General features: G+C 38.4%; 1 protein-coding gene across 1 annotated transcript in view; it reads left to right on the top strand.

The window, feature by feature from the left end:
- Nucleotides 1-22,676, top strand: part of LOC119415152 (integrin alpha-6) — a 23,967-nt gene extending 1,291 nt beyond the window's left edge. The window contains exons 2-25 of the mRNA XM_037682300.1: nucleotides 9,408-9,535; nucleotides 9,635-9,714; nucleotides 9,809-10,070; nucleotides 10,157-10,288; nucleotides 10,423-10,636; nucleotides 10,742-10,935; nucleotides 11,013-11,104; nucleotides 12,697-12,824; nucleotides 12,900-12,989; nucleotides 14,352-14,413; nucleotides 14,591-14,757; nucleotides 14,847-14,990; nucleotides 16,649-16,764; nucleotides 16,863-17,019; nucleotides 17,090-17,173; nucleotides 17,272-17,351; nucleotides 17,493-17,570; nucleotides 17,654-17,756; nucleotides 17,894-18,064; nucleotides 19,062-19,163; nucleotides 19,265-19,375; nucleotides 19,732-19,830; nucleotides 20,941-21,066; nucleotides 21,865-22,676. Coding sequence (XP_037538228.1) covers nucleotides 9,408-9,535; nucleotides 9,635-9,714; nucleotides 9,809-10,070; nucleotides 10,157-10,288; nucleotides 10,423-10,636; nucleotides 10,742-10,935; nucleotides 11,013-11,104; nucleotides 12,697-12,824; nucleotides 12,900-12,989; nucleotides 14,352-14,413; nucleotides 14,591-14,757; nucleotides 14,847-14,990; nucleotides 16,649-16,764; nucleotides 16,863-17,019; nucleotides 17,090-17,173; nucleotides 17,272-17,351; nucleotides 17,493-17,570; nucleotides 17,654-17,756; nucleotides 17,894-18,064; nucleotides 19,062-19,163; nucleotides 19,265-19,375; nucleotides 19,732-19,830; nucleotides 20,941-21,066; nucleotides 21,865-22,029 — 3,085 coding nt within the window. The 3' untranslated portion in view covers nucleotides 22,030-22,676. The remainder of the gene's footprint in view (nucleotides 1-9,407; nucleotides 9,536-9,634; nucleotides 9,715-9,808; nucleotides 10,071-10,156; nucleotides 10,289-10,422; nucleotides 10,637-10,741; nucleotides 10,936-11,012; nucleotides 11,105-12,696; nucleotides 12,825-12,899; nucleotides 12,990-14,351; nucleotides 14,414-14,590; nucleotides 14,758-14,846; nucleotides 14,991-16,648; nucleotides 16,765-16,862; nucleotides 17,020-17,089; nucleotides 17,174-17,271; nucleotides 17,352-17,492; nucleotides 17,571-17,653; nucleotides 17,757-17,893; nucleotides 18,065-19,061; nucleotides 19,164-19,264; nucleotides 19,376-19,731; nucleotides 19,831-20,940; nucleotides 21,067-21,864) is intronic.
- Nucleotides 22,677-23,015: the final 339 nt, after the last annotated feature.

The following is a 23,015-nucleotide window of genomic DNA, read 5'->3' as shown; positions in this document are numbered from 1 at the left end:
CCCCCCGCCTCTTTGTCTTCAAAAAACTCGCCCCCCCCCCCCCCCCCCCCCCCCCCCAGCATTTTTGTTAAATAGCCCGATGTGCATCTACAACTGATTAACTTTTAGAGCTACTAGCACTATTTAAAATGGTGACCATGACCATCTAAAACAGGAAAAAAAGGCTTTAAGTCAGTCAAGTTTACATCATTGAGCTCAAGTTTTGTGTGGTAGTAGTTGAGACTCATCCCCAACACATACTTGAAGCCAGTGATTAATTTGAGCTGGATCCTGCCGGAACAAAATCCAGGAACTCCCTCATTTTCACCTTGTGTGTTCCGGCAACTGTTTGTTCGGATCCAGCAGCTTATATCTCAGCTCATAAAAGTCATTACCCATTTTTATTTTGATTATGTATTAAAAATACAACGATAGGAGATGTTGTCCATGTCTATGGAGTGGATGTTACTGCTGCAGCAGGCGCAACAGGTCGTGCACACGCTGCTGCCAGCAGAAACGCTGACCGCATGTTCCGCAGGGATGAAGTGTCTTCATCCACCTTCAGCTGTGTCTCAGAAACCAAAGCAGCACAAACGAACATTTTAACGGCACAAACCAGCACCAACTTAGCATTAACCACTCATTGTATTTACTGGACTTTTTGACGTGGGTGGGGTGTCAGCTTCACCTCGCTCAGCTGTGCCCGACAGAATCGGAGTTGCTCCATTCACTGCTCTCTAAAATAATAATTTCAATTCAACCTGTATTTATATAGGTTGTTGGTCTCATTGAGCCTCGAGGACTCATTTACAAGAGAGATCTGTTTTTAATCAGTTTAATCAAATGTTTACAGATGTTTAACAACCTGTTAAAATACACCAGAATGCAAGAAATGGCATCTCTTTTATTCCAAATTTTCTGGGGGAGGGCCCACGGACCCCCCCTTGTGTTCCGGCATCAATTGGTTTACAAATTAAGCCCTGCTTGAAGCACTAAAAAAAGTTTACAAGATTTTATTTTAAAAAGTTTACATTATCGATCTGTTCCTCTGTTAGCACAATATCTGATAAACCACTTGATGAATATTGTGAAACTTCCATAAAATGATAATTTACTTTTACAACTTGTTGATTTTGGAGCCAATCCAAATCAAGTTGGCAGTCACAGGACCTGACCAACTGACCTTAGAAAACACTAAAAGTCCAATCCAGTCATTTTACAGTAGGCTAATTGTGCTCACATTTAGTGTGGTAGTAGCTGAGTGTCATTCACAACACATACTCTGAGCATGACATCTAACATTTTAAAATGGGATTGGGACATAATACAGTATTTTCAAGGTATGACCTAAATGGCTACAACTCGTTTATTTCATTTCTTAACATAAAATGATCTTAGTCTAAAATTCTGGCCTTTAATTTTATAAATAACCTCAGTTGAACTGTTTATTTTTGTCAGTGCACAATGAACATGTTAAGGAATTTGTTAAAACTCTTAACTTTAGTAAATGTGTTAATATTGTAAAATGTCTGTCTTAAGTCAAACATTACATTATTGTTAACATTAAAATAATGACTTATTTTAGATAAACTTTTAGGAGTTGAAGTTATTTTTCTGAAAACAGATAATGTTTGTAACAATTGCAAGTTATTGCTTGCAGTTTTTGGACATCTCCATAAATGCAGACAAAATAAAGAAAAGAAAAGCTTTGCAGAGAGTGGTGAAGGCTGCACAGAAATCTGTTGGAATCAGTCTCCCCACCATCACAGACATCTACACCTCCAGATGCAGGAAGAGGGCCACCTGCATCATGAAGGACCCCACCCACCCAGCACACACACTTTTTGCCCCACTCCCCTCAGGAAGGAGGTTAAGGAGCATTAAGTGTAGAACCACTAGACTGAGGAACAGCTTCTACCCTGAGGCTGTTAGACTCATGAATCTCTAACTAGAATAATCACTGTGAAAAACCATATCATGTTGCTGCTGATCTGTTTCATGTTGCTGCTGATCTGTTTCAATGTTGATGTGTTCATGCGTGCACATCTGCTCACAGACTCATGTTCATGTTTGTGCTGATGTTCAATGTTTTATGTTATGAGTGCTTAGTGTATATTTAGTTGATGTTTTTCTTAGTTCATATCTTAGATGTTATTACTGTTTTTCTTATACATTTTATTGTTGGATGTAACTGGGACCCTGTGTACATAATTTCGCTCCACCACATGTACCACATGAGGTGCGAATGACAATAAAGAAACTCTGACTCTGACTCTGACTCTGAAAATGAAAGTATAATGGAGATCAAACACTAAACTAAATAATATGTTTTTTAGTTGTTTTTTTGTTTTTTTTTACAGAAAGATGCTCAGGCTCCTGTGCTTTAATAGAATCTCATGTTCATAAACAGAATGTGTTCGTTCAGCTCATACCTGAAAGTCACAACAGTGAAATTCATCCTGTGCAAACTATGAGTTATACAACCCTCAATTTGCAACAATTAAACTAAACAGTTTATATTTTACAGTTCTACAGTTCAGTTTGTATTCTTTTTCTACGCTGTGGCTAAATGAAAGACACATGACGATCGGTACAAGCTGCAACTGCTTCAAGATGTAAAATTAAATATGAGACAAAAAGCACAATTGGATCCAGTGAACAGAGAAACAACAGCTAGGAGTCTGTGTAAAGTTATTTTCAAGTCAAATTACTGTTTTTATATAACCTTAAGTGCAATCAGCATCTGCCAATAAATGATCTCACAATGGGAAATGAATAGGTTTTTACGAATGCATGTGCATGCATACAACTTGTAGATGTGTGTTAGTTTTACTGCCTGTTTGTTGGGTTTTAATGATGCTGATGCTAGCTGTGGCTCAGCATCGAGGCGTTGCCTTGTTGCCAGTCATCTGGAACGATGTTGTGAAAAGTGTGCTGCCTGATACATTCCTAACCTGAGGCAGAAGAAGAAAAAACAAAGAGTTAACTTGTGCCTGCTGTCTTTTTAGTATTTCATTGTTACTTTGAGAGGGTTCTGTAAAGTCTTTTGCAACATTTGTGCCAAAGTGTGAGCGTGTTACAGCTGGGTGTGCACAGTGAGTCACAACCCTTCCTGTGCCAATCATTCATGCCAACTTTTAGTCAGAATTGTATGTTCTGCTGTTTTTGTCCTGAAGTGTTGTACTGGCACCTCCAGGGCTGGGCAGAACCTGTACATGCATGAGTACATGTTTGCGCCTGCGATCTGTGACTCTGCAGCATTCTGAGCTCTTTAATTAATGCTAGATTGAGCTGTATGTACCGGTACAACAAAATCTTTTGGGAAAGCACAAAATTCAAAAAGGGGAGAGAAGGGAGGAGGAGGACAAGTAAAAACTAGAAAGCATTTGCTGTGGAAATGCAACGTGAATGCTGTGCTGAAATTTGCTGTAGAAGCTAAAACTGAGTTGTTGAAACTAAAAGAAGCACAACACTAGCTAAAAGCTACCATGAGTAAAATACTAGCTAAAAAGAAGTAAAATGCTAGCTAAAATCTAAATGTAACAATAGTTAAAAGCTTAAATGAAAAAATACTAGTTAGAAGCTAAAAGCAGCTAAATGCTAGCTTAAACTCAAAAGATAAGATGGAAAACTTTATTGATCCCGCAGGAAATTGTTGTGCCAGAGTTTCAGGACAAAGAAACATGCACAAGGAATCGCACAAGATATAAAAAACAGAGAATAAAAAGTAGCAAAAGTCTAGTTAAAAGCAGCAAAATGTTAATTAAAAGCTACAAGTAACAAAATGGAGCTAAAAGTAGCTAAATACTAGAAGTAGCAAAGAGTTAAAAAGCTAAAAGTATTAAATGTAAGTTAAACGTTCTAAGTAATAAAAGGCTTATTAAAAGTATCAAAAGCTAAAAGTAACAAAAAATTGATTATGAAACTAAAAGTAGCAAAATGCTAGCTAAAAGCAACAAAGTCTAGCTAAAAGTAGCAAAAGACTAGCTAAAATCTAAATTTAACAATAAGTTGGTTAAAAGCTAAAAGTAAAAAATATATAGCTGATATAAATCTAAAGCTAAAGCCAAAAGTAGCAAACATCTAGTTAAAAGGAACAAAAGGTTAAATAAAAACTACAAATAACAAATGGAGGTAAAAGTAGCTAAATGCTAGCACAAAGCCAAAAGTAGCAAAAATCTAGTTAAAAGCAGCAAAAGGTTAACTAAAAGCTACAAAGTAGCAAATTGGAGCTAAACATAGCTAAATACTAGTTAGAAGTAGCAAAGAGTTAAAAAACTAAAAGTAACATAAAATAAATTAAAGCTAAGAGCAGTAAAATGTTAGCTAAATTGTAAAAGTAACAAAATGCTAGCTAAAAGCAACAAAGTCTAGCTAAAAGTAGCATCAGACTAGCTAAACTCTAAATGTAACAATAAGTTAGTGAAAAGCCAAAAGTAAAAAAATACTAGCTTGAAGCTAAAAGTAGCAAAGTACTAGTTAGTAGTAGCAAAGAGTTAAAAATAAAAAAGGCTTATTAAAAGTATCAAAAGCTAAAAGTAACAAAAAATAAGTTAAGAAGCTAAGAGTAGCAAAATGCTAGCTAAACTGAAAAGTAAGAAAACGCTAGATAAAAGCAACAAAGTCTAGTAAAGTAGCAAATTATTTTAAAGGTATAGGTTGAGCAGTAGTGAAATCCTAAAGTAGGCTAAGGAAATGAAAGAAAGTTTGCTGCAGCAGATTTCAAAGAAAAAGTTTTTGAAGGAACTGAAGAGATTTTAATGCATTTCTGAGGAAAAATATGCGGAAATAAAGTAACTTTTTTTGTATGAAGTCAGAACACCCATCTGGTAAGTGAGCTGAACATGTTGATGTATGAATGGTTAACATAGCACAAAGTAAACAGAAGTAGGGGTGCAAATCTCTCGGTGTCTGGCGATTCGATTCTGATTTTTGGTGTCACGATTTGATTCAAAATTGATTTTCAATTCAGAAATGCTTTTCTATAAAATTTTGTTTCATTTATGCAACTGACAAGTTGAAAAGATTAAACAACAATGTAAACAAATAGACCATTTATTTAAAACAATAATTTTAGGTTTTTTACTGTATCAAATATTTTTTGCATCGTTTTATATTTATTCCAAAAATAGGAACAAATATAGGAGTGCATACAATTCTGTAACTTAAATGACCAGTAAAAGGTTCTATAACAGAAGTAGCCATATTGCAGAAATATCAAGAAAAACCATGAAAACCATAGTATGAATCAGCACTTACACACCTGGGAGAGTTTCAGAAACTGAGCTCAGTGTGAGAAATACTGTATGTGGGAGACAGTTAATGCATGTGTGTGTGTTTGATTATAAAAGTAGTAAAACGAGGAGACGGAAGGAGAAAGAAACACTTGTCGGCATCTTAAGTAGTGGAAGAGACTGGGAGGGGCCATGATGTGTGCTGAAGCCTAGCACGGTGTGTGCTAGCATGTGGTGTGTGCAGTTGATAAAGATATATTGCCCTTCCCTCGGGTTATTTAAGGTTATCCAACTTCAAAGTGAAAGGAGCTGAAGGGAAGAAAGGGGTGATGGTTTAAGGAATGCTGAAAGAAACGTAAATCAGTTTTACATCTGGGCACCAAATACAAGCAGGATTCAACCAGTTGGAATCAGCAGGCTCGGTCCAGACAGATGGATGGAGGGAAAGGGTTGGCACTTGCATCACAAACTTGTGGATCTGCAACTCATTTGGAAGTTGATAAAGTGCCACAGCTCAATGCTGAGCAACAGTCTGTGCCCATACGAGAAGAAAGTTTGCCACTACAAAAACATAACGCCTCTCCCAATAGGATGTTTTTTTTCCCAAAACCATCAGAGATGATCTGTGTGTTTAAAGGGCCACGGTCTAAGTGTTTGTCTTGATCCAGATCTCATTCAGTTTTACAGATTTTGAGATACAATCTGGTGGTAGCTCAGAGTTGTCTCTTGGCCAGATTGTTGTTGTAAATGAGAATGAGTTTTCAATTGACTAATCAGGATAAATTAATTAATTCAACCTTTATTTATACAGGTTAGTCAGTGAGTCACGAGGACTCGTTTTCAGGAGAGGCCTGTTGTAGACAAAACCATAGATAAGGTACACTAAAACAATAAACAGCCATGAAATGCATATAAAATAAAAAGCAAATAAAAGTAGTGCTATTAAACAAAACAAAATCCAGCTACATTATGAAACAAGGTAAAATACTAAAAACAGAAACATGTCTGCGTTGATTTTTGCATTGAAACAACAATTGTTTAAAATCTCTTAAAGAGGTCAAAGTGGACAGCTTCAGATCTTTTTGCAAAGTGTTCCAGGTTACAGGAGCAGAATAAGAAAAGGCCTTTTTGCAGAGCTCAGACCGCACTGAGGGGAAGCTGCAGGTAATGATGTATTGAGAGCGCACGCTGTAGCTGCACTGATGACGTGACATGTAGGAGGAGAAATACTGTATAAAGGCAACAGACCGAGAAGTGATTTAAAGATGAAAATGTACCAGTGTGAGAGTCTGCATAAAGTTAATGATGACCAGTTAACCAGTGAATACAAGGTGCAGTGATGGGTACGATAGTTACAGAGAGTTATGAATCTTAGCGCACTGTGATAGACAGCATCCAACAATTGCAAGGCAATTGCTGGAGCATTCCTATAAATAATGTCACCATAGTCAATGGGCGGAAGGAAAGTAGCAGCTAAAAGACGTTTCCTAGCATTCAAAGTTACTGGTAAGCAAGATCTATTTCTGAAAATGAAGCTCAATTTTAATTTCAGTTTCTTTATCAAGTTTTTGACATGCAGCTTAAGAGAGATGCACATCGACCAAGATTCCCAAGTATTTGTAAGAATCCACAAACTCAATAGGAATATAATTTATAGATAAAATAGGAGGAAGGACTGATGGTACAGACTTCTTGTTTGAAAACAACATCCCTTTGGTCTTATCAGCATTTAGCATGTTTGAGATGGAACAAATCTGACTGGATGATAGGTCTGTCACGATAAACGATAAATCAGTTAATTGCATGATGAAAATGATCAACCTCATTTTCATTCATCGGCTTTATCGTTTCTTTGTGTTTCTCTCTTTCTTCTGAAGACACTGGATGACAAAAGGCCCAACTCCAGTGCTCTTCACTGACTCCTCCTTTTCTCTTTAAAATCTGTTTTAACTGTCCAAAATTGCGTTTTTGGATCGTTAAATGCAGCTAAGCTGAGAAGCTAAGCTACGAGCTAAGCTAACAGGCCGACCTCAGGAAAAAACCTCCGTCTTGTCGAAGCTCCAAAATTCACGGTTGAAACCCGTTACTTTGTGTAAAAAGTTGTCATTCTGTTCAAACAGTTTTATACTGCCATCCGGTGGTCAAAAAGGTACTGCACCCAAAATAAATTACAACATTTCTTCTTAAATTTGAAAATAATTACTATCCATCCAGCCATTATCTTTACCCGTTTATTCCATTTTGGGTCACGGGTGCCCATGTCCAGCAATCACTGTGCGAGGGGCGGGGTACACCCTGGACAGGTCGCAAGTCCATCACAGGGCCACATAGAGACAAACGAGACAAACAACCATTCACTTTCTCATTCACACCTAGGGACAATTTAGAGTTACCAATCAGCCTAACATGCATGTTTTTGGTTTGTGGGAGGAAACCGGAGCACCTGGAGAAAACCCACACATGCACAGAGAGAACATGCAAACTCCACCCACCTGGACCGGGGTTTGAACCAAGGACCTGCTTGCTGAGAGGCAGCAGCTCTACCAGTTGCGCCACCGTGATGCCCAAAATAATTACTAATTATTGTCAAATTTCAAACAATGTTATCGTTTATCGCAATAATTTCTGAGACAATTAATTGCCCATCAAAATTTGTTATTGTGACAGGCCTACTTGATGATGTCGTTTGCAGACTGTAAAAGCTGGAAAACGTTAGCAACTGTTTTAGCAGAACAATAAACAACTGTATCATCGACAGAAATACAAAGATGTGTCAGGAATGTTCTGACCTACATTATTTATGAAGATTGTAAAGAGAGTGAGCCTTGTGGTACACCATTATTGACAGTTGAATAACTGGAAAATGTACCATAAATAGAGGTTTAAAAAAAGTCATTCACAACTCATATTCTGAGCTTGAGCATACTGTGTGAAAGTTCGTTTCTCCAAAGACCCCATTTGCATTAAGCTCTATTTCTCAGATTTTTTTTTTCAACTATACTCCTGACTTTCTTTCTTTCATCTTTCAACTTTCATTTGAAACACACACACACACAAAAAACAACAAAAAAACTCAGGTTAATTTTTTTTATCTTTTAGAAATAATCTCAGAGAATGTTAAACACTGTTATTTTCCTGTTCACATACTTACACAAATTGGTGTGTTGAAATGTCTCCAGACTCTGTAGTATCAAATTTCAAGTGCCACTGACTTCCTCTGAGATTTAAAAGAAAGTCTTGATTGGATGCATCCTGGGTGGGTAAGGACACAAATTATGGTTCTGTGGTTCAGAATCTTGGTCAGGGTTTTACATTTGTGAAAATTTGGATAAGTATTGAACACTGGTCTTGCAAACGGTCTCTTCTTGAGTTTACTATGCATGTTACTTGTCTGGAAAACATTAAATTTAGTTGGAGATTCACATTCAAATACATAACAGCTGCATTGAGAAACTCCACATAACTGTGCCGGCTACATGCCATATTTTCCACGTCAAAAGTAGATTTATAGTCCTTTGCTGTTTTCACACACGCCTGCTCACTATTCAAAGTAATCATCATAATTTATTCTGTTGCTGAAGTTAGCTGCATAATTTAACATTTCTTTCCAATACAGTTTGCAGAGTGGACAAGTTCGGTCTTTTCTGCAATCTTGCTGATCACATTGGGCCTTAGCTCTTTGCTCTGCTATACAGTCTTTCAATAAATTACCCCCCAGATGTCTTGTGTATCAGAGGCTGCTTTGTTTGCCAGCTAAAAATGGCTTTGGCTAATTTCATCAGGAAAAGACAGTATGCTGTTAACTCTACAGGTCAACAGAGGGGTACAGGAAGTTGGAACATGTGGACAGAGTGAGGACAGTGCATAGAGGTTTGTCGTTGTAAACATCATTTTAGGGATGACGGCCACAAAAAGAAGAAGTGGATGCTCATCATCAAAGCTTTGGTGTGGCACTTTACTGTGTTCTTGTTTTGTTATAAAGCCAAATTTTGGTTCAGACATCCACAGGAAGAACCTGAAAGGGGTCTTTGATGCGTTGGACTGTGAGGGACATGAAGCACGACTTTAATGGCAGATGCTTACGCTTATTTGGGTGTGTAATTATGGCTGCTGTGCGGCAAGTGGCCTGGAATGTGTGATAAAATTATGTGCACGCATACAAACTGACTGCGTTCACGTGTGCATTTGTTTTAGGTTGCTGGTTGGAGCGCCACGAGCAAAAGCCTTACGTGGTCAGAGATCTGCAATAACAGGAGGACTCTACAAATGTGAAATGAGCTCACCGTCTTCTGCATGCACAAGAGTTGTTTTTGATGACAATGGTGAGCAAAACTATTGACCAATTATATTTTTTATTACAATTTGTTTTCAGGCGTTACATTGTTTTTATTTTTCCTATCCGTGTGTGTCTTCTTTTGTAGAGAATTCTAAAACAGAAAGCAAAGACAATCAGTGGTTGGGGGTGACCGTCAGCAGTCAGGGGCCGGGAGGCAAGGTTTTGGTAAGAATGTCTTTTTAATTCCTGTTTGTTATCTTCATTGTAAATGCATTATTATTTTTTTTCCGTTGGCTATGTAATTATTTTTCTTGGATAGACCTGTGCCCATCGTTACCAGCGGCGAAACAATGTGGACTCACCCCTTGAAACCCGTGACATCATCGGCCGTTGCTATGTGCTGAGTCAGAACTTAGTTATCAATCCTCTGTCAGCTGAAGATGGAGGTAGCTGGCATTTTTGTGACAACCGTCCAAAAGGCCATGAGATGTTTGGTTCATGTCAGCAAGGACTCTCTGCTACATTTGACAAGGATTTTCACTACTTAATTTTCGCGGCTCCTGGAGCTTACAACTGGAAAGGTAGTTTTGTGTATAGAAATGTGTGTCATGTAGTTACAGCACACCTTTGTTAGTTACATCATCTTAACTATTCCCTCCTCTTCAAGGTGTGGTACGCTTGGAACAAAAAAATGACACTTTTGTGGAAATGGGAATATTTGACGATGGACCATTTGAAGCAGGAGATGAGACTGATAAGAACCCTAACCTGGTCCCTGTCCCTTCTAACAGCTACATGGGTAACATTTTTAATCTTAATATGTCATGAAAAGTAAATTTCTTCATTACCCCCCAAAAAATATGTTTTGCCATCTGACAATCCTCTGATGATGAAAGTTATAATTTCTTGGTCTCTTTCTTTTGGCTTTTTTAGGGTTCTCTCTGGACTCAGGAAAGAGTTTGACCAAGAAGGGTCAGCTGACCGTAGTGGCAGGAGCTCCCAGAGCATACTTCAGTGGAGCAGTGGTCCTTCTGAAGAAAGGCAAAGAGACGAGCAGGATCTTGTTAGAGGAGTACACCCTGAAAGGGGAGGGACTGGGCTCATCTTTTGGATACGATGTGACTGTGCTGGATCTTAATGGGGATGGGTGAGGATGCTGGGTGACGCATACCGTACACAGTTTAAGTCCTGTCATAATTTTTATTTTGTCTGTACAGTACACTCAAGTGTGTGTCGTGCTTTCATTTGGTAGGTGGGAAGATATAGTGGTGGGAGCACCTCAGTACTTTGAGAAGGATGGAGAAATTGGAGGAGCCATCTACGTCTATTTTAATAAAGGTGGAAAATGGGACCAAGTCCAACCTACTAGAATAGATGGACCTTTGGACTCTATGTTTGGCCTAACTGTGGAAAACCTGGGCGATATTAATCAGGATGGTTACCACGGTAAGGATGCCCGAGTGCTTTAGTATGGATTATTCCCTCTTTTAAGAACATGTATAACCACACTGTCCTGCTGTCAGATTTTGCAGTGGGAGCTCCTTATGAAGACAGCGGTGTTGTTTACATCTACCATGGATCAGCTAAAGGAAACATTGATAAAAAAGCTGCACAAGTATGTAAACTAGTACAATAACAACATAGAATCTAATTTTTGACTATAGTAACATTTTACTTTGTCAAATCTGCAGGCTATCAGTTTTTTAAATGGGTTTAAGATAAACAGTTTTGACCATACTTAGTTCCATACTTTTGGCAGAATCTTTTCTGCATTCCCAGTAAAGCAGGAGACATGGAGTTCTACCGAGGCACGTACTGGACCACCATTGCAAATCTGGCTGTATGAAATTGCAGCTATAATGCAGTATTTGCTTGTTGTACTAAAAAGTCCTAACTCTGGTGGTGAACATCTGAGGTGAAGGAGACTGGCAGACCAAAGAGAGAGTCCTTCACAGTTTGTTGACCAATGGGAATCCAGAAGCACCTGACCAGTACTGGCTGGTCACATTGTTTCATAGACAGTTGAAGAAACAAAAATTCATGTATAGGAGGAGTTTGAGAGAGAGACTGTGAAGCAGAAGAGGTGATCAGTTTTATCATCCTGCCCTTAGCTCTCAACCCACGTCTTAGATAATCGGGTGAGCTGAGCCAGCTTTATAGAGATTCTGAGAAGCTGTCAGGTGACCCAGTTGGGGGAAGTGGTGCTTTGCTAACACAGTCTACAGTGGGGACAGTATGCTGCTGACATGGACAGAAGTCATGAGATGAAAGGGGCACTTTGAGGTCCCCAGTATCATCCTAAATGAAATGCCATCTGTAATGGAAGTAGAGGTCTAAGAGCCTGGAGAGTCTTTCTTATCACTGGGGCTGAGGTCATTGAGACACATGGACTGGCCCCTTTTTTAGTTTTCTTAGACAGTCTGTGCAAGGGTGCTGGAGCGAAGGGTCTTGCAGATAGTTGAACCTTGAATAGATCAGGAGCAATGTGTTTTTGTCCTGATACTGGAACACTGGACCAGTTCTTTACCCTTGCAAGGACACTTGAAGGTGTTTGGGAATTTCAAGTAATTTGCCTAACCAGTCTTTATGTATCCAATCGACTTTTTGACATGGTTGTTTGCTACAACGATGGTCCCTTAATGTGTCTTGTTGGAGGTATGGGAGTAAAACAAGGTTTTAAGCTCCCTGCAAAGAGTCTTTGTACAGCTAAAGTGAAAACTTGGTTTGCACCGGACACCTTACTTGGGAGGTGAATTTGGACATACCGCTAAAGAAAGAAACCTTAAGGCAGACCCAGAACTTGCTGTAGCGATAATATGGGATGGAGGGGTAAATGACACTTAAAAAATGTCCAGTTTAAGTGTGGGCTTACTTCTGTGTGATTTAAAAAGTTTCTTCTTGCCCAAGTTACATCCAACAAAAACAGATGTATTTTTAGCCTTAATGTCATAATTTAAAAAATAATTTATTTTTATTTTATTGCCTAAAGGTTTTATCAGAAGTTTGGATCCTTAGTTCTGATCCTCTTTTATAGTATTGTTTGTCCATTTATCCACCGTGCTGGCTTTTGTTTACAAAATGCTCTTACAAGATGTAATTTTTATCCTATGAATATTGTCCTAAAAGTATAAAAAAAAAATAAGCCAAAGATCATACATGATCTAGATCACTCACTCCAGACTAAATGTTGTGTTTTTCCTGCTGTAGGTGCTTTCTGGTAACTCTATGGGAGTGAAGTTGTTTGGATACGCTTTGGCAGCCAATATGGACCTGGATGGGAACTCCTATCCAGACCTGGCTATCGGATCCCTTTCAGACTCTGTTTTTGTCTACAGGTGAGCGAGTTAGTGCATTAATCTAGTCTTCTGTTGGTGTTCTACTGAGATGCTCACTGACCTCTTTATATCCAGAGCCCGGCCAGTTGTTAACATCCAGAAGGAAATTTCTTTCACACCAAGTAAAATCGACCTGAGCAACAAGAACTGTGGCACCACTGTCTGGTATGTCTGTTGTCCATGACTTATTTCGTAGAAGTTCTTTAATACAAACCCATATTATGGCTTTGACTCAGTGGTTAGAGCAGTTGTCTTATGAGAGAATCAAAGGTTTGATTCCTGACAGTGTGCAGTCACATGTGGAAGTGTCCCTTGGCATAACACTGAACGCTTTGGTGCGCTAACGTGCCCCATCTATGTATGAATGCAATGTAAAGCTCAGATTTAATCACAGAAACATTTATTCAGATTAGCTTTGTAGAGAGTGCTAATTGTGTATGTGGATGGATAAATGAGGACACATTGTGTTGTAAATCAGCTTGAGCAGCCTAGTTGGCTGGAAAGGTGCTAGATAAGTACAATACAGTCCATTTAGATAACATCTTTTTTTTTTTTATTCATGAGCCATTAAAAAATGACTTCTCTTTAGATGTTGATTCTGGATGATCTTTGACACTTTAAATCCAACATCTTGTTCATTTGCTTCTTTTGTTAGTTTTTTGTTTTTCCAAGGCGAACTGAAATATTCACACTATATACAACGGGTCTCCGTTTTCTTTCTGACAATTTGAAAAAAACTTGTATATGTTTTTGTGCAGACTTGACTCTTTGTTGCACAGCTTCAGTTGACCTTTTTGAATGGAGTTGCGGGCTACTTCGAATGACAAGTTCTGAGTCGATGATGTATTTATTAGTCACATTTTAGTTTTGTGTGTGGTATCGAAAACCACATGCATCCAACATGTTGGCATTCAAACAGAGATTTAGCTCAACTCCTTGAATCTTTTGACAGCATAATGCACTCTAGCACTCATACCACTCTGAAGAGGTGATAGACCATCGTTTATTGTTATATTCTATTAAAGTTTGACAGTTTCACTATTTTTCTGCAAAAACTATCCTATTAGTAGATGCTCATTTATTAAACCATCCATATGCGCTGTAAAAAACTTATTTTGAATTATTCTTAAGACTTTTTTTTTCTTTCACATTTTCTGTTTTTGCCCATCTTCCAGCTTATTTTAAATACTAGTCGTTCATACAAGATTTGTTTTTAAATTAGCTAAATACAGTAATATTGACCATAAACATCACTGAAAGTACGATAATGGCCTTTATGCTTGTGTCTGGACACTAGAGGTCCAAACTAATTACAGTTTGTTGTGGTGACCCCTAAAAAGGGGAAACACTGAAAGATTTCGAGACAAACTGGGTTACATTTAATCATTGTGTCACTGTATATCATGACGTTATTATAGAATATACCAATATAATATTTTACTTAGTGTTTGTTTTCAAATTTTAAACCTTTATCGATATTTAGTTTAAAAGCAAACATGCTAATTTTGTCTCTAATTGTTTCTCCAGCTTGGAAGTGAAAGCGTGCTTCTACTATGATGCAACTCCAAACAGCTACACTCCTACACTGAGTAAGCTGAGTAATATTTACTCTTGAGTACTTTTTCTAAAGCGAAAAACTGTCTGAGTTAAATAAATTTTTATTTTTCCACTCACACCAAATCAGAAGTCAACTCCATCTAGTAACTAGCAGCCACTCTCATTTATTGCTTTGTCTTGCACTGTGTCGCTTCTTCTCTCCCATCAAGCTGTAAAATACTCTCTTGAGGTGGATGCAGATCACAGGAAGAATGGCCTCATACCCAGGGCATTTTTCACAGAGCCTTCTGGTTCTGATCAGTATAAGTCCAGTGGTATCATTGTCATGAAGGAAAAAGGAAAGAAAGAATGTGTCACACAAAAGCTTGTCTTGCAGGTATTCCTATTTTTTAGCATTATTTGGATCTAAAAGTGTCTTGTTTGTGTAGTTGTGATAGATTTTGTGTGATTCTTTTCATCCTACAGGAAAATATTAAAGACAAGCTACGTGCAATCCCCATTGACGTGTCCGTGAACATCCAGGATGCTCAACGTAAACGCAGACAGAGCTCCACCGCTCAACTCTCACCTGTCCTGGACGCCAAAGATCAAATGAAAACTCGAGAAAAGGTGTGTTTGTAAAACACGTCAATGTCACTGTAAATGTGTTTTCACTCTCCCTATTCAAAAAGTACAACTCTAATTAAAAAAAAAATAGTTGAGATATAATGTAAAATGTAAGTAAATACAGAATGCAGAGATTTGCAAATCTCATGAACACATTGTATTATTAATGGAACAAAAATACACATAAAAAGTTTAAAGTAAGACATTGTTTAATTTTTAGGAAAAAAGTGTATTTTTTATTTTGTTGCTGCAACATTTGAAACAAGTTGGAGACGAGAACAAAAAGACTAAAATATAATGGAATGAATAAAATACAGCTGGAAGAACATTTGACAACTAATTAGGTTAATTTAAGGTTTAATTAATTTGCAACAGGTCAGCAAGAGGAAAAGAACACTTCAGAGAAACTGGTTCTCTCAGAAGTAAAAATGGGCAGAGGTTCACCAGTCTGTGGAAACTTGTGGTCTAGAAATAGTGTAACAATTTCAGAATATTGTTTCTCAACAGAAAATTTGTAAGAATTTGAATATCTCACCATCTACAGTCCATAATATCATCCAAATATGTAAAGTCTCTGCAGTAATTTCTAAACTAAGGACTCCGCTGAAAGTCAGTATTGGATGCCCACGACCTTCAGGCTCTTAAGGCATTAAAAACAGGTCTTGTTTTGTTATGGACATCACTGCATGGACTCAGGAACACTTCGACAAATAAGTGTTTATAAACCCAGTTTGCTGTGCTTTGCACAAATGCAGTTAAAGTCTGTAATGCAAAGAGAAAATCATAGCTCTAAATGCTGCCGTCTTCTCTGGTCCAAAGCTCAGCTAAAATGGACTGAGGCAAAGAAGAAAACTGTTCTGTGGTCAGAGGATTAGAAATTTGACATTCTTTTTAGAAACTATGGTTGCACACTGTTCAAAAACCTGCCTCTCTGATGGTATGGGTGTGCATTAATGCCTATTTCACAGGCAGCTTACTCATCTGTAAAGGCAATATCTATGCAGAAAAGTATATACATTTTAGAACATATGTTCTCTTACAGATGACGTCTTTTTCAGAGAAGGACTTGAATATTTCCGCAAGTACTAAACATTATACTGCATTCATAACAACCGCATGGCTTTGTAATAGAAACGTCCAGGTGCTGAGATGACCTGCCAGGAGTCCACACACTTCTCACCAATTGAAAACATTTAAAGCATCATGAAAGAAAAAAAAAATCCAGCAAAGACCTAGGCTTGTTAAATAGCTATAATCCTACATCAGACAATAATGGAACAGAAGTGTTGTTTACATCGACCATGGATCAGCTAAAGGAAACATTGATAAAAATGTCCCTCCAAAAACTCCAGCAGCTGCTCTCCTCAGTTTCTAGATGCTTACTCACTGTTGTTAATAGAAGAGATAATTCACAGAGGGAAACATGGCCCTCTACCCACAATATTGATGTGTGCTGCTGCCATAAATTTCAATATAACCTTACTTTTTCCAAAATATTCTCTAGTTTCTTTACGCATTAGAGTTTTAACTGTGTTCTATTGGAAATTAAATCTGGGCTTGTAAGCTTTGCATTGTGTTTTTATTTACATGCACGTCTAAGTATAGATTAATTATTATTATAGATATAGATCATAAATATAGAACTGTCGACATGTTGGTAGGTGGGATTCTTGAAAGAGGGGTGTGGCAGTGACGACGTGTGTGAAAGCAACCTGCAGGTGAAATATCGCTACGGCTACAGGACCACTGATGAAGATACGTTCACTCCATTACCACTGTAAGAGCACACACACACAATCATACACTAGAGGAGGTTTCTAAAATAACTTTGTAAGACTTGTCAAAATACAGATGTATAATTCAGTCTTTTTATAGGGAGAATGGCGTGCCGGTGATCTCACTCAGCACCCAAAAGGACATTGCCTTGGAGGTCACGGTAACCAATCTGGATAAAGATGATGCATATGAAGCGTTGGTGATCATAAACTTTCCCAACTCCTTGACCTACTCTGCTTACCGTGTTTCAGTTAATGTAAGTCCCTGACACGCTGTCACTCACTTATGAGTACCTGGTTCTGATTGGGATGTGCTCTTGACTACAGGAGCTGCCAGTCTCCTGTAAAGCAAATACAAATGGTTCTAGTGCCGAGTGTGAGCTCGGAAATCCTTTCAAGGGTGGCGCAAAAGTGAGAAAAAAAAAAACTATTTGACACTTTTTAACTTAACTTTTTTCATACACTTGTCATTGTTAACGCTCGAAAAAAAACTGTGTGTGTGTATTCAGACAACCTTCTACATAATTGTGAGTACAGCTGGTATCTCTCTTGGTGTCACCGAAGTGGAAATTAACCTGCAGTTAAACACGTAAGTGTTAGAACGTCCATCCCAACATATTAAATATCAGTGAATCAACTAATAGCATTACACCTTCTTTAATATAAGTATAATATATCATTAATAAATCCTTCAGAGTATTTGAGTTAGTCTTGTATGTACATTTACTAGGACGAGTACCCAGCCGAATCTAAGTCTCGTCAAAGCAAAGGCGAAGGTGGCCATCGTGTTGCAGCTGACCCTATCAGGGTAAGAAAATCCACATGCGTGCAGAAAACACACACACACATGCCCTGATTCAGACCGCTAACTGTGCACCTTCCTCCCCACAGACAAGTCCAACCATCTCAAATCTACTTTAGTGGAGAGGTCAAAGGTGATTCGGCCATGAAAACTGAAAGCGAAATTGGCGGTGCCATCACACACTTGTTCAGAGTAAGTACAGGGAAGCTGCGTGTCTTTCTGATGCACAAACATGTATTGAATTTAGCATTCAACCAAAAATGTTTATTTGCTACTTAAATAAGTAATAATCCATTAACTGATAAGGAACTATGATCCTGTTTTTACAGATTATTAACCTGGGAAAGCGACTGACAGACGTCGGAAGTGTGACCCTCGTTATAGAGTGGCCAAAGGAGACGATGAATGGAAAGTGGCTGCTCTACCTGATGAAAATCAGCTCCAAAGGAGTGGAACAATTTAAGTGCACTCAAAAAGAGGAGATCAACCCTCTTAATATAGTGAGCACAAACTAATGTGTGGTTGTTGTTCTATCATATCTTTAAATTTCAGTTTTTGATTACTAAAAATTGTGATGATTGCAGCTACACCCAGATACAAGAACTGAAGAGAACAGATACCAAGACTCCAAATAGGTTTACAGTATTTATTTACAACGTGATAATTCATCAAATGTGCCAGGGAGGGAGCTGGAACCAGTAGGGATACGAGTCAGTTGCAGGGAAAGGTGACCCAATGGTTTCAGGGCAAAGAAGGTGAGCGTCTGAACAATGGTTCCAGGCAGGAGTTAGGCGAGTAGTAGGAAGGTGTGGAGGCAGCTGAGGAGGCACAGGAGAGCTTGAGGTCCACAGAGGAGAATCCAGAAAACGGGAGGACATCGGGGATTATACTGAAAGCACTAAGAGTATAAAGTCTATTACTCATTAGTTAAACTCACATGTAAAAGACTAGAACACAACTACCATTGACAGATAATGCTCCAGCGCTGACTGGATGTCCTCTGCAGCCTTTTATGCTCCTCTTGCTCATCAAGCCGATGATCCTCAGGTGCTGCTGATTGGTGCTCAGATGTGGCTGCAGGGAGCTGGCAGGGCAGAACTCCCACAAAATGGCTACAAATGTACCAATTTTTACTGAAAATCAGTTAAAATTAGGTGCATTAGTAGCTAAGAGGAACTCTGAGAGTCGTCCTCAGCACATTCGCTGAACACCATCACATCTTGCGAGATCTCTCAGTATGGCATGAGATTGTGAATAATGTCAGTTTCAAAGTTTTACCAAAACGACTACAACTCTAACTTTTCTCATCATAAGATGGTTTTAGTGCAAACCTCTGGCATGAGGGTGAGCGGGCGATATGCATTCCTTCAGGGAATGCTAGTCCTTTAATTTAAAATATTAAAAGACGTTTAAACAGTTTTATGTTTAGGATTTTTTTTTGACGAGTAAGGATGTTGACCTAAGTGCAGACAGTGATGAATCATTTTCTGCTTTAAGGAACCAGTTAACAGCAGATCGAGGAGGTCAGCAGGAAGCAGCCAGAAGGGGATCGACGGCACTATTTCACGCTTAATTGAGAAAAAGAAATCTAAAATTTTGGTAACGACACACAACCTATTTTTTTGCTGTTTTTACTTTAATGTGCATCTTTACCCAGTAAATGCTGAATCCAGTCATAACATGGTTTTATTTGTGGACAGTCTTGTGGCGGTGGAGCAAACTGTAAGACAATAAAGTGCCCCCTGGGGGGCCTGGACAGTAACGCAATCATCACTGTCAACTCTCGCCTTTGGAACAGCACTTTCATAGAGGTAGTAACCAGAGGTGTTGTTTGATTTTTGAGAGGATTTTGATATGTGCAACTCATCCTGAAACAAAACAAATTTGCACACAACTATATATATATATATATATATATATATTATTATTATTTTTAATTATTTTATTTTGCTGGTAGTTGTAGTTTTCCAGCTTTAAATGGTGAAGAATAAAACATGAAATTGTATTTTAATGTCTTTTTTCCACATTTTATTTTTAATTGTCTAATCATTGATGTTCTGTCATTAACACAAATGGTTTTAAGCAAGACTATTTAGATCTTTTTTTATTTTATTTTAATATTTTTGATTTTCCTCAACGCTTATTAAATATGTTTTGTTTTTTACAGGAATTTTCAGAGTTGCACCACGTGGAGGTGGTGGTGAAGGCGTCGCTGCACGTTGACAGCACAGTGAAGAACACAGTACTGACGAATGCTGAAACTGAGGTATTTAAAAAAGAACATTTATGTGACCCTGCTGGATCCAAAACAGAAACATTATTTTTTTTTTCTTATTTAAGTTTTATACAAAAAGTTCTAAATGATAATTCAGTGTATGATCTCTATGTAAATGATGTAGGATTTCTGTCAACTGTAAACATGACGAGGAGAAAAAACAAAAAGACAGAAAAAAACAAATTTTTTTTGTTGAAGTCTCTCTAATTTAATTATACAAGGATTAAAGTGATGATGCTTTCAGCAAATAAAGCGAATTAAAGCTACAGTTTTAGCCAATCGGAGCAGAGCAGGGCGGGTCATGCTTTCTGCTGTACGGTGCTCCCGGGTGCAAGCAGTGTTCGCAACTCTGCGAGAGACTGCAGGAGAAAGCACCAATTATTCTACGCTTCCTGTCCTGAGCGAGCTCAGAGCGCTCGGCATCGCAGTCGGAGCAGAGACCCACCACCCCACACGTGCACAGCCACCACTGATTCTGCCCTGGCAGACAGAGTGGGATGGAAATGTACATTTTATTTTTAACTTTTTGTTTTTCATTTAGTATCTGTACATACAGAGGTCTAAGTTGTGCAGGTAGTCTTCTTACAACTTGAACACTTCATTAGAGAACAATATACAGTGAGTGTACTTTGACTATGGACATGTATGTATGTGTGTATGTATATATATATATATATATATATATATAGCTTTAGTCCCTGTATCTAAATGTTTAACTGTGGTCATTTCAAGATATGATTTATTATTTCCAGGTGCTCAAATACAAACAGGATTGTGAATACAGCAACATTTGCATTTCTTTTAAATCAAAAATCGTTTTATACAAGCTGCTTGAAGATGGCTGCCACCTCTAATTGACTTTAGCCAACACAAACAGCTATAACTCAGTTTTTCAGCTATTTTGTGACTTTTGTTTGAAATCGAGAAGACAGGATATCTGTGCATTTTAAAATTAATCTACCGGTAGTCACTTCTATCTTATATTTTATCAGGAGACACCCACCAAACACTTGTGGCTCCGTAAATATATTGACCTGTTACTGCCTGACATTTTGAAACCAATTTATTTTACATTTCTGTTCTGCTCTTTGTGTTCTCCAGGTGAGACTCACTGTGTTTCCAGAGATGCGTGCTGCTCAGTATGGAGGAGTACCGTGGTGGATCATCGTGCTGTCCATCCTGTTCGGACTGTTGCTGCTGGGCCTGTTGGCGTTCCTCCTTTGGAAGGTAGGAACACCAGATACAAACATGCATAGATATAGGAAGCATGTTCACTGGGAAAACGTTTGAAATGGTTGGACTCCTGTTCTGTATGCACCAATAGCAGAACTGCAGGTGCACGCGTCGGTGATCACTCGCATTTTCTAATCGATTTCCTTTCCTCAGTGTGGAGTCTTTGGGAAAAAGAATAAAGAGGATCCATCAGAAAAAGAGAAGCTGACATCAAATGCATAAAAAAAGTGAGAGGGTAAAATAACGATCTGCCAGGAATCAACCTTTTCCCCCCCGTCTTGCTCCTTCCTGCTACACAAGTGCTGCTTTCTGGGTTTTTTGCAAGCAGTGGGTGGCTCTCTGATACAATTACTAATTTAGAAGCTTAATGACTATGCAAAAGAAATGAAGCCTTGAAGATTTTTCCACACATGATCCATGTGTGTATCGGTACACTTGCATGGCCAAAGGGAGGTGCCGGCTGATCAGCAATCACTGAGTTACTTATTGCTTCAAAGAAATTCTGCTTTTCATTGATTTCTTCTAGTTTGTCTTATTGCTGCTGCACATTCGGTCACTTGATGTGAAGGTTTTTTTACACTACATTTTAAAACTGGGGTATTAAAATGTTTCCTTTCTCCATAGAGGTGCACAGATGGCTCATCTGCAGCGCACAATGGATTCATAGCATTTTGGCACCTTTGAGACGGACTAACGACAGATATCTCCATCTGCTTTGCTTTCTTTGAAGGCTTTTGAAAAGCTCCCCTCCCCCTAGAAATAATATATTTTTTTCCTTTTATTTCTCTGCAGTGTGGCTTTTTTAAGCGTGCCAAATTCAGAGACGAGGTTCCCAGTTACAGCGCAGTTCGGATCAGGCGGGACGACAGAGCGGTAAACACACGGAATGGTAACTGGGACAAACCGGAGAGGAAGCCATGGATGACGACTTGGCACGACAAGGAACATTATTCTTAACATCTGAGGAAATCTGACTGCAGTCGCTTAGCGATGGACCACAAGTTTGCCTAATCTTTCTGCCCTGCTCATGTACACTAAGGATTGTAAATACCAAGACACGAACTCAATAATTTGGAGATTAGTCTTTTAAAGGCTAAATACTGGATGAAACGTTCGTGTGCAGGGGCTGGCTTGTTCTTGAACTGTGTAGGAGATGAACCTGCACGACTGCAGAGCTTTTGGAGCTTATTTGGTACATTCAGTGTTGACTGGGGGCTTGGCGGGTTTTATTTTGCACATTTTAATATTTGTGGTTCTTTTAATCTTTTGTATTTATTGTTGTAAGGAGTATTTTGTTAGACAAAGTTAAGTCAGGTCATCTGGACAGTTTTTTTTTTTTTTTTATTGCCGAGACATTTCGTCCTTCATCCAGACTTTGTCAGTCCCAGGAGCCACAATAAACTCAGTCCCACAGGCAGCGCACACATAATGGGCCAACCAGTTTGATGGTGATAAGATGGTTTCTGGGGCCCGCCCTCTCCCCCGTCAACTCCTCTGAGGCAGCCAAACTGGTTAAAAACGTCAAAGTTAATCCTCAATAAGCCAGGTAAAAAAAATCCCAACTAAGTCAGGTCATCTGGACAGGTTTTTATTTTTTTTGTTGAAACGCATCATCCTTCATCCAAAGAACTTCATCAACTGAAGCGGTCCAGATGACCTGACGTAACTTTGTTAGATTTTTTTGTACCTGGATTATTGAGCATGAACTTTCAGTATTTTGTTACTTGCTCTTCAAAAGCCAAGGACTCACAACGAATACCCATAAGACAACTAAAATATATATTTTTCAATTCCAAGTGATTTATTTTACAACCCCCAATTTTGGAAAAAAAAGTTTATTGTAAATCAATTGTAAACAAGTTGAAATATTTTCACATTTCATAAATTTCTACTCATTGCCTCAGATTGTAAAAATGTAACTTTTCTACAGATTATGCTTTATT

Source organism: Nematolebias whitei, chromosome 9 (genome assembly GCF_014905685.2).
Source record: "Nematolebias whitei isolate Nwh7 chromosome 9, NemWhi1, whole genome shotgun sequence".
NCBI lineage: Eukaryota > Metazoa > Chordata > Actinopteri > Cyprinodontiformes > Rivulidae > Nematolebias > Nematolebias whitei.
This window is presented reverse-complemented; position numbering and strand designations above follow the sequence as displayed.